At 42.1% G+C, this 10,428-nt stretch overlaps 1 protein-coding gene across 9 annotated transcripts in view; it reads right to left on the bottom strand.

Annotated features, from left to right (window-relative positions):
* Positions 1-3,965: 3,965 nt before the first annotated feature.
* Positions 3,966-10,428, bottom strand: part of CPEB3 (cytoplasmic polyadenylation element binding protein 3) — a 239,167-nt gene continuing 232,704 nt past the window's right edge. For 8 of the 9 annotated variants that reach the window (XM_032245540.1, XM_032245542.1, XM_032245541.1 and 5 more), the window contains one exon: positions 3,966-9,690. In XM_032245540.1, the coding sequence (XP_032101431.1) occupies positions 9,463-9,690 (228 nt within the window). In that variant the 3' untranslated portion in view covers positions 3,966-9,462. The remainder of the gene's footprint in view (positions 9,691-10,428) is intronic. The other variant, XM_032245535.1, reaches the window with a different exon arrangement.

Here is a 10,428-nt window from a genome sequence, read left to right as displayed (position 1 = left end):
TTGGTTTTATTATTTATTTATTCTGAGATGGAGTTTTGCTCGTCACCCAGGCTGGAGTGCAATGGCATGATCTCGAATCACTGCAACCTCCGCCTCCCAGGTTCAAGCGATTCTTGTGCCTCAACCTCCCAAGTAGCTGGGATTACAGGCATGTGCCACCATGCCTGGCTAATAATTTTTCTGGCTTTTCTTTTCTTTTTTTTTTTTTTGAGACAAAGTCTTGCTCTGTTGCCCAGGCTGGAGTGCAATGGCACGATCTTGGCTCACTTGCAACCTCCATCTCCCAGGTTCAAGTGATTCTCCTTCCTCAGCTTCCCGAGTAGCTGGGATTACAGGTGCCTGCCACCACACCTGGCTAATTTTTGTATTTTTGATAGAGACGGGGTTTCCCCAGGCTGGCCAGGCTAGTCTCAAACTCCCGACCTCAGGTGATCCACCTGCCTCCGCTTCCCAAAGTGCTGGGATTACAGGTATGAACCACTGCACCTGGCCTTTTGTAGAGATGGGGTTTCACCACATTGGTCAGGCTTGTCTCAAACTATTGACCTTAGGTGATCTGCCCGCCTCTGCCTCACAAAGTGCTGGGATTTCAGGCGTGAGCCACTGTGCCTGCTGCACTTTGATTTTAATGATGAGTAATGAAATTGAACAAAATGACTCTGTCTTTTAAGAAGAGACCAGGTGCACAACTCATCACCTTAGGGACTAAGACTTGCCAAGGGAGTTTTTCTTCCATTTACAAAGAGAGTCATTCAGCTTAGGCCTGCACTGAAGGTCACAAGTTGGATGTTTCCCTTAGGCTTAACAGTTGAGGCCGGATGCAGTGGTTCATGCCTGTAATCCCAGCAATTTGGGAGGCCAAGAAGGGTGGATCACCTGAGGTCAGGAGTTCGAGGCCAGCCTGGCCATCATGGTGAAACCCCGTCTCTACTAAAAATATGAAAATTAGCTGGACGTAATGGTGGGTGCCTGTAGTCACATGGGGACTCAGGAGGCTGGGGCAAAAGAATCGCTTGAACCCTGGAGGTGGTGTTTCAGTGCGCTGAGATTGCGCCACTGCACTCCAGCTTCCAGCCTGGACAACAGAGTGAGCAACTCCATCTCACAAGAAGAAAAAAAGAAAAAAAAAGAAAATGTGGAGCCCAAACCAGCTTAACCAAAGGTTTGAGCAATAACAGCGAAGAAAATAGCATGACTTGGGCTGACCCTTGAGGGCCAGAATTAAATGTTGAGATGAGTGCCTTTGCAGTTACAGCGAAGTCTTCTTTATCTAAATACATAAAATGCCCAAACCTCAATTTTATTCCCTCCACGCTACTGTGTAATGGGACAGAATTCAGATAAGTTTCAGTTATCTGTTCAGTAAACAGCAACACTCCAGCCTGTGGGGACCCACTTGGAACACCAGACATTTGAGATTCAACAGATGCAAAAACGAGGTTTTTCATAGCTTCCTTTATCTGACTAAATGCAGAAAGTTCTGAGAGTGAAGCTGCTATAAATCCCCTCCCAGGGAGCTTTAGTGGGCAGAAAAGGGATGGAGACCACTGGCACCTGCGTAAACAAACATCCCCAGAAACGTTCATATCTCCTAAAACTCATTTCTCTTTCTGAAAGAAACCACTTGATCTTCCTACAAACGCCCTTTTCCATGAGAGAACTCCTCTTTCCCTTATTGTTAGTTATATAAATCCCTGTCTCTAATTATGGAGGAAATCACTTTTGTGCACTTCCATGTGCATATGCATAAACTTTGTCTTTTGTTTCTTTCTAGTTAATTAGCAGACCCCCAATCAAACCTAGCTGGTAGAGAAAAGTTTTTCCTCCTGACAATCCTTTGAATGGCAGCAGGACCTACCAATTTGGGCTCCCCTCACTTGCTTACTCTCCTCACCCCGTTAATACCCTTTGTAGTAGAACAGTTCTCATTAAAATATTTTTAAAATCATATATTTGATTTAAAATTTATGACTCCAGCGTGGGAGTGCTTATGTAAATACCGCTTCACATGCATGTGCCAAAGGTCTGGTGAAACATCACCACGCTGGCCACGGTGGCTCACGCCTGTAATCCCAGCACTTTGGGAGGCCAAGGCAGGTGAATCACGAGGTCAGGAGTTCGAGCCCAGCTTGGCCAACCTGGTGAAACCCCGTCTCTACTAAATCTACAAAAATTAGCTGAGCGTGTTAGCATACGCCTATAATCTTAGCTGCTCAGGCGGCTGAGGCAGGAGAATTGCTTGAACCTGTGAGGCAGAGGTTGCAGTGAGCCGAGATCGACCCAGGGCACTCCAGCTTGGGTGACAGAGCAAGACTTGGTCTCAAAAAAAAAAAAAAGAAAATAACTGCACCATGCCCCAGTGTTAAAGCTTGATGGGCATCAGCACTGCTGGTGATGAGTTTTCTCTTCAGTAAAGCCGGGACCTTAGACACAACCTCTGGCCTCCTGATGGGGCATGTTCCACACAGCCATGCAATTAGCAGGCGGGCTGTTGCAGACCTCCGGCACAGGGAACACCAGGACTACCGACCGATTTTCCCCGCTGGAAATACACTAGTCATCGTACCGGCACCTAGTCCCTCTTCACACCAAGAGTTAGGACATCAGAATCCTTCTTTTCTTTTTTTTTAAATTAAGGGACAAATGTGGGCTCCTAGTCAGACCGGCCCTCTGAAAGGATTCCAATTGTGGCCTTAATGTATGTTATTTCTAATAAAAGGAGACTTAAAAGTGGCTCACATATTTCTCCCCATTTGGGTCGGGATAGAGGGTCCAAAGGGCATGAGCTCCAAACGCTCCCTCCAATCCCAGCAGCACAGGCGCTGGGCCTTCTGATTTCCCTTGGTGGATAGGGGCACCTGCTCCGAGCAGGTGAAAGCTGATACTGAATCCAGCAAGGTGGAAAGCGGAGCCCCGCGCAGAGCAGTGAGCGACTCCCCCAGCGTGGGCCATGAGCTGTCCTTCAGGCCTGGTGGCACGGGGCGTGGGGGGTCGCAGTGCACCGGCCCGGGTGAGCTTACCTGTAAGGCTGCTGCCAAGATGAAATGCGTCACCGCCCGGGCCAGGGCCCCGGGTGCGGGAGGGGCAGAACGTGGGACCCCGAGCGGGGACCGAAGGAGTGCGGGCGGGAGACTGCGGGTGGGCGGCCTGGTAAGGAGCCTGAGATGAGACCCGACGCCCGCAGCCACCCCACGTGGCTCTGCCGAGTGGCTCTGCCCGGCGGGCGTCTCGGGCGGAGCGGCCCCATCCTATTCCAGGCATCCTGGGCGCGCCCGGCCTCGGCCGCTGTAGGAAGGCGCTGCGCAGGCCCAAGACGCCGACACAGCGGTTTCCTATCCTGGGGGTGATCGCCAGGGAGTTTAAAAACACCGGTGGCCAGACCCCAGCCCAAACCAAGTCAATCCATCTTGGGAGCCAGGCTGGGGAGAGGGACGCTGGTTCCTGCTTGTTCTGAAAGCCCTGCCAGGGATTCGCTGGTGCAGCCATTTGTGATCCGTTTTCTAAATGGATTAGTTAGTGCCCAGGAGATGGCTTCTAGCACGTCCAAAAGCGATAGGGATTTTTAAAAGACTCATTTTCTGAAAAAATCGGAGAGCCAGGTGTGAAAGATAAAGCGAAGTGGTGCACGCCTACCTTCCACTGCCAGTTTTGGTTGTGATTTTGAGAATTGGTTTCATGTGGGAAGTCTGGAGTGAAAACCCAACTGCACTTCTAAAAACGTGTGTTCACATGTGTCAGCAATCAAATACTTTGTTGCAAATATATTTGCCTGTTTTTGGTAAACGAGTGTTATTTGTGTCAGAGAAAGGGTGAATTTTGCTGTAGTCTGCTTTAAAGGGGATATGTCCAAAAAAAAAAAAAAAAAAAAAAAAAGCTAATCAAGCAAACTGTAATGCACCATGTTCCCAAATGTGAAGCATACTCCAAGCTATTCCTCAGCAAATGCAAAGGATGACAAGTGTCAGTACTTCATACAACTAGATTTAATAAGTTGTTATTACAGAAAAAAATGAAGTCCAAACTACAAAGTTTAAGCGTTGTAAGCAGTAGCTGCACTGAGCTCCATGTTTAGTCACAGTACTGTAGTTCCATACAAGCAATAGTAGTCCAAGCCCCAAAGGCAGAAGCTGAGTAAGGGTTACTAGCAAAAAACAATCTAAGAGAACAGGTAATAAAAGATACAATACATTTAAAATTAGTTGTTAGTTGAAAAACAAATACAGAGATCTTAGCTGTGAACACTCTAAAAGTTAAGTCCATTATTTTGACAGCAAAAATACAAATACCTAGTACTTTATACCCCAACAGAACGATATCCAGGAAAGAAAAAGAGCAGAAGTTATCCTGTATTAGCACCCAGTTTTCTACTTGTTGCAGTTAACTTTGTCGTCATACAAATTTAAACATCCCCGAATCATATATCCACTTCTTGACCCATTTTGGGGTATAGAGTAAAGTCAACAGCATTAATTATAAAATACTCTGTGGTAAGATGGAACACTATTGCAGCTGAGATAGAGAAGTTTGGTTATAAAAGAAAAAAACAAAGAAATGTTAGCTGACATACCATACAAGCTAGTGAAAAGCAACAACCCATTCAAATAAGCCAGTTTAAACAAAAAGATACATTTTTTCACTAATCTGTGACTAATCTTTCACTCAAACCTTGCAAGTAGAGATGTCACAATACTCAAATATTTAGGTAGGAGCTTTACCCAGTTAAATGCCATTTTGTTGCTAATATAATAGGTAAAATGAAAACTAGCATTATTTGCTAATTGCATAAATGCAGTACATTCTGCATTAGTCCATGCCTCACTAACAAGCTATAAAAAACAAGATAGAGGCAGAAATCTAAGCATAATCTTTATACCACTAAGCGAGAATTTTCCAATTTCTTTTCTTCTGTTCCTAATCATTTATTTGTAGTTAATGTAAAATTCCAACCAGTAGTACCCAATTTGAGTTAAAATTTTACATCACGACTTGATCTAATCTATATATTATTTACAAAACTGAATACATAGAGCGTACCCAAGACCAACTCTGGACACAAGTTTCTCTGAGTTATTGATTTACCTCGCCTCCATAGCGATGGAGCTGGAAGAGGCCGTCAACGACTAGTAGAAACGTTATCATCTATCTGGAGCAAGTCATTGGCTGTTCTGTTTACGCAACACCAGTTTTGCAGTTGTAGTTTTTGCTTTGACTGTAGGTGCTATTGCAATGACACACTGCCTTACAGCACAGCTTCCAGGTGAGGGGGGTGTTGGAAAAGCAGCAGCAGAAAGGCAGACAGATCATGCACGGAGTTGCCACAATGAAGGCAAACAAGGGGCACCGGAACAGGAAGCAGGCATGGTTGTGGAGGAAGATGCAGCCCGACACAGACAGGGTCCACAGACAGTGGTGACATTCGAGTGTGCGTCCTCTGGGCCACCAACAGCCTTACAGGGAGGAGCATGTGTGAGACACTGCAGCTGAGGGCTGCACTACACCACGAAGGCCGTGTCCTCTTTGCAACTTCCTATGACTCAGACATCACCACTGTCAGTGCACATCAAGGATTCAGCCTGGGAGAAAGGCACTGTCTCGCACAAGGACAGCAGTTGGTGGCAGATCTCTCTCTCTCTCGCTCACTCGCTCTCTCTCACGCACACACACACACACATACACACACACGACATAATGAAGAGTTAGAGGGGAAAAGTGATGACACACTCTGTTGACTTAGCCAGATTTGAAACCTGGTGGTATTTCAGCTGGGGTGACTTCATTCTCAGGGCCACAGGTTTGGCTGCACCTGGTGTTGTATAAATCCACCGTGACATCCCTAGAGAACTGCACTGTGACATCCCTAGTCTTACACTAAACCACTGTGATAAAGGAAAAGGCTTCTCAAAATCTCACATGTTCTGCTCATTCTGTCATTTTATTACCCAATTATCCATGACATTTCCAATCACTTTACATAACCAACCATTTTCATCGTTGTCACACTATTGTAAACCACATCAGCAAGTTAATACATAAAGCTTTGCATTTCAAAAAACTAGACACTTTAGTAACAATATTACAAAGGTTTTAGCTTCAAAAATAACTGAAAATGAAAAAAATAAACTTTTAAAGAATTAGCATCATAAAATTAATTTATTCCAATAAAAATACAAAATAATATTATGACATTGACCAGATATGAAAGTCCCTCCCAGAAACAACTCTATTAATGATTGAGAAAGCACTCCTTAAAGAAAATACGAAATAAAATGAAAAATATGTAAATATGTTTAATTTTTTTCTTAGCAAAAAATCTTTCTAAAAATAACAATGAAAATTTGTCTCAGTACAAAGGCTACATTACTATTGAAAAAATACCAGCATGAAGAAAAGGTACATATTTGACAGTAGAAAAATGATTTCAGTGAATCACAATGTCTAAAGTTGCAATGAAAATAAATCTGCAATAAAGATTTATGCCTTTTTTCTTTTCTTTTTTTTTTTCTATTTTTTATACAAACAGTACAAACAGTATTGCACATAACAACAAATAGTCGAGGTTAGGTTATAGCCTTCAAAAAATCGACTAGTTCAAGTGTCACACCAAGGAAAGGCCACAGCAGGACCTGTGTTACCCAGGGGCTTCCCAGTCAAGTTGCAGGTCAGAACACCTCTGTGTTTTAAAAAATAATTTTTTTGAAGGACCCTCTCTTTTAATATAACATTAACAACTTGGGGGCACATTTATTTACAAAACAAAAGGGAACATGTTATAATTTAATAAACTAAAAAAGTTCTCTTTAAAAAAATACAAACAGAAGAACTCTTTCACAATCCTGGTCAGTCGTGCACAATCAACGCTTGATTATAAATATACAAATTAAGGGAAAGTAGTTTCCACCATCTAGTCACAACTTTCAGCACCAAATGGAGTTTATTTTTTTGTAACCTATTCTTCAGGACAATGGTTTTTTGCCTTTACTTTAGCTTTAGCTGTACAATCTTCCAGCTTTTTAAAAAATCTCAGTGTTATTTTAATACATGAAAGAGGGGTGCTTCTTCAAAAAGTTTTACTTCTTTCACATAATTAGGTAGATTTCTGTAGGTTAGATATGATCTTTAATATTATAGTTATAAAGCTCTAACTTCTTCATTTTCAAAAAACACAAATAAGCATGAAAAAAATAAAGTTACCCATCTGTTAAATCATTTTCTTGCAGAATTAAATTAATATATATTTTCTGAATAAACTTACTTAGAAAATATCATTTTCTTTCCTATATTTCAAAATTGAGGTATTGCAAAAGATCATGTCAGTCAGAAAGCATGCCTTTTTCCTTAAAAACAAAAAAAAAGTCTGCCAACTTTTGAAAACTGTCTAGAATACAAAAAGTAGTAGTGCATAACAAAATTTCTTGTACAGATGAAAAAAAAAACCCACAAACATAGAAAAAAACAAACAAAACCACACCTGGGCTGGAAAAAAGCAATTATTACCAAAAAGCCTCAAAAGGGGAGGATTCTAAAATAAGCATTTTTAATCCAGTAAAAAACTATTTTGTTTTTCCTTTTTGAAAACAAACTATAGCTTGAGAGCCAGTAATTGCAACTAAACATGGGAGAACAGAACAAAAACAAGCAACACTAACTTAAGACAGTACAAGGACATCACAGCACAGAAAACACAGTGACTGAAATCTATTCTGCAGTGTCATATCCAGTCAGATTGTCCCCAGAATTCCAAAACATAGGAAGAAGATTAAAAAAAGATTTACATAGTCTTGCAATCATTGTGTGTGTTTATATATTACTATCTGCAGCCCAAGAGTGAATGCTAAAAAAATGTCCACGCTAGTACTAGCAGGTCTTAATTCTATTCAAGCTTAACAGGATAAATCCAGGGAATTACGTAGTTAGTTTCTCACCCAGACAACCAACTCTGCCCAGGCCATCTTCTCTTGTACAGACATTTCTTTAGCATCACCATTACACAACTTTCTTACAAATGTGCCTAGTTTGTCAATCTGACAACTTATCTCTATATACTGTATATATTCTTAGTGTTTGTAAGCTAAGATGAGCTCTTTGGTTTTCTGGACAAGGTCTGAAGCTATGTAAAATGGTGCAAGCACTAAGAGATTGTAACTAAGAGCTCATGTGTTAGTTAATAATATACCAGTTAGGAACTGTCAAGTTCGTTAATGTCTGACACAGAGGCTTTAAACAATTAAGTCTGATCACAGTTAGACATAATCACTTTACTATATAAAATAAATTGCACAATATATAACAGAGCACCGCAAAGTACTTCATCTACCATCCACAAATTTGCTTGAAGAATATCCTACACCTAGGTTTTCTATTGGTTGTAATATAGATCATTCTGTTATGGGCTCTTCCCATTCAGAAGCATTCCATTTATTGAGGCATGCCTTCCTCCGGTCAATTACCAATTCTTTGAATGAAAAAAACCTTTTTTTAAAAAATGAGTATTTTATAGCTTATATAGAGTCTTAATTTGTGCATCGTGGGAACGTTTTATACTAGACATTGGATATAAAATTTATTGCATGCAGCAACCTGATTAAGTAAACATGCAGTCAGAAATAGTGACCTTCCACCGAAGCTTTCTGAAGTCTATTCTCATCTCCTTTCGGCAGCTGACTCTATCCCTAAAATCACAAAAGTGTGTTGTTGGGTTTTTGTGTCTTTTAATTGATATCTTAGCCTGAATAGTGTATTATGGTATTAAAAATACCATTTTAATAGCAGCAAAAGCTATTGCAGCATAAATTTACATAATACTAAAGGATCTAACCAAAATCCTCGGCAAAACAAAAATCAAACATGAAGGAAAAATTAAAGATCCAGCTTATGAGGTATCCTTACAAGTCAAAATAGAGAGCAACTAAAGGCTTATTTTCATGAAGGGTTATCCTTACTCTAAGTGACCCCAACTAATGATTGCTGAACTATTGTGAAGTTTTTGCTACATCTGCCACCTACTCACGAGTATTACCTTTGGTAAGTCTTGTCCTAGGGGCGACTCTCTAAGTTTCTGAAAATAAGTGCATGCTCCAGTTCAAAACAATCAGAACACCACCACCACAACAACAAACAGAAGAATCACAGACAGTAGCCTGACGGCCGCTGATGAGAATGGCAGTCTACATACTGTCACAAGTGACAAATCAGGTATAAAAAATTAAGGTACCAAGCAGACAAAGGTGTGAATCAAAGTGCAAATCAGTACCGTCCTACACTCTGCAATTCTGCATTATACTGGACACTGAGTTCAGTAATACGACTGTAAATAATAATAATAATAATAAAAAGACCCAATTCTTCTTTAAAAATCAAGAACGAATGCACAGATTTCCAGAACACTGTAAGCCCTGAGGCAGTGCCCTCTCTTTTCCCTCCTTGTCATCTACTCCAGTACTTGTGGCTGGGACGGCCCGTGGCTCAGCTCCAGCGGAACGGGACATGACGAGGGCGGTCGCCTCCCTCCTTCACCAGCGGTTTGTGGAACTCCCGCCCGGCTCGGGAATGTATACTCGCCCAGCAGTATTCACAGTAATACTGCAGACAGGTGACGTTGGCACAGAAGAATGGGGCAAACTTCCCACCACAGCGCGTGCCCTGGCACTCATCACACATCTGATCATCCAGCACATATGGCTTTACTTCGACCTGGACCCAAAGAGGAAAGACAGAGAAAAACGGTTTAGCAAAGCTTCCTCACATTTCTTGCTTTGGAGAGCTTACGGTATAGCTTCATGGTACATCGCAATCAGATGCTGCTTTGAACTCTGCTGATACTGGATGGTAGTTGAGAGGATGGACTTTGGAATAAGCTCCTTGATTTACTTCTTGTGTGATATTAGACAAATTCTTAAAATCTCTATGTGCCTCTGTTTGCTCTATCGCTGTATCCGTAAAATGGGTATAATGTTTACACGCACATTACACATACATTTGTGTCATCTGTGAATGGGTATAACAGTGTTTACATCAGATGGTGCTGGGGAGGATTAGGAGGGACTGCATGGCAAAGCGTGGGAGCTGAATCCTGAAAGCTGGGCAGCACGTGACAATGCAGGACAAAGAAGAGCACTGTAGGAAGAGGAAGCAGCCAGGATAAAGGCCATAAGCAGAAGGTAAGCACAGCCTTGGGAGGCGGTGTGGCTGGAGCCCGGCCTGAGGGCAGGAGGTACACTGAAGACGGGAGGAGCTGAAGGGAGAGCTGCTGTGAGGCTGCGCCCTCAGCGTTGTAATGACAACGCTCCCAGAGATGAACACTCCAATACTGCAACCATGGACTGGAGAGGAAAAGGGACTCATGGCTGAGGTGTTAAGAAGCTACTATAATAACTGAGGCTTTTCTATTTTTGGAACTTTCTCTGTTGCCTTAATCTCCCCTCAACACTG

Source organism: Sapajus apella, unplaced genomic scaffold (assembly GCF_009761245.1).
Source record: "Sapajus apella isolate SASKATOON/1434 unplaced genomic scaffold, GSC_monkey_1.0 scaffold58, whole genome shotgun sequence".
Lineage (NCBI taxonomy): Eukaryota > Metazoa > Chordata > Mammalia > Primates > Cebidae > Sapajus > Sapajus apella.
The sequence above is the reverse complement of the archived record's forward strand: the minus strand, read 5'-3'. Positions and strand labels throughout refer to the sequence as shown.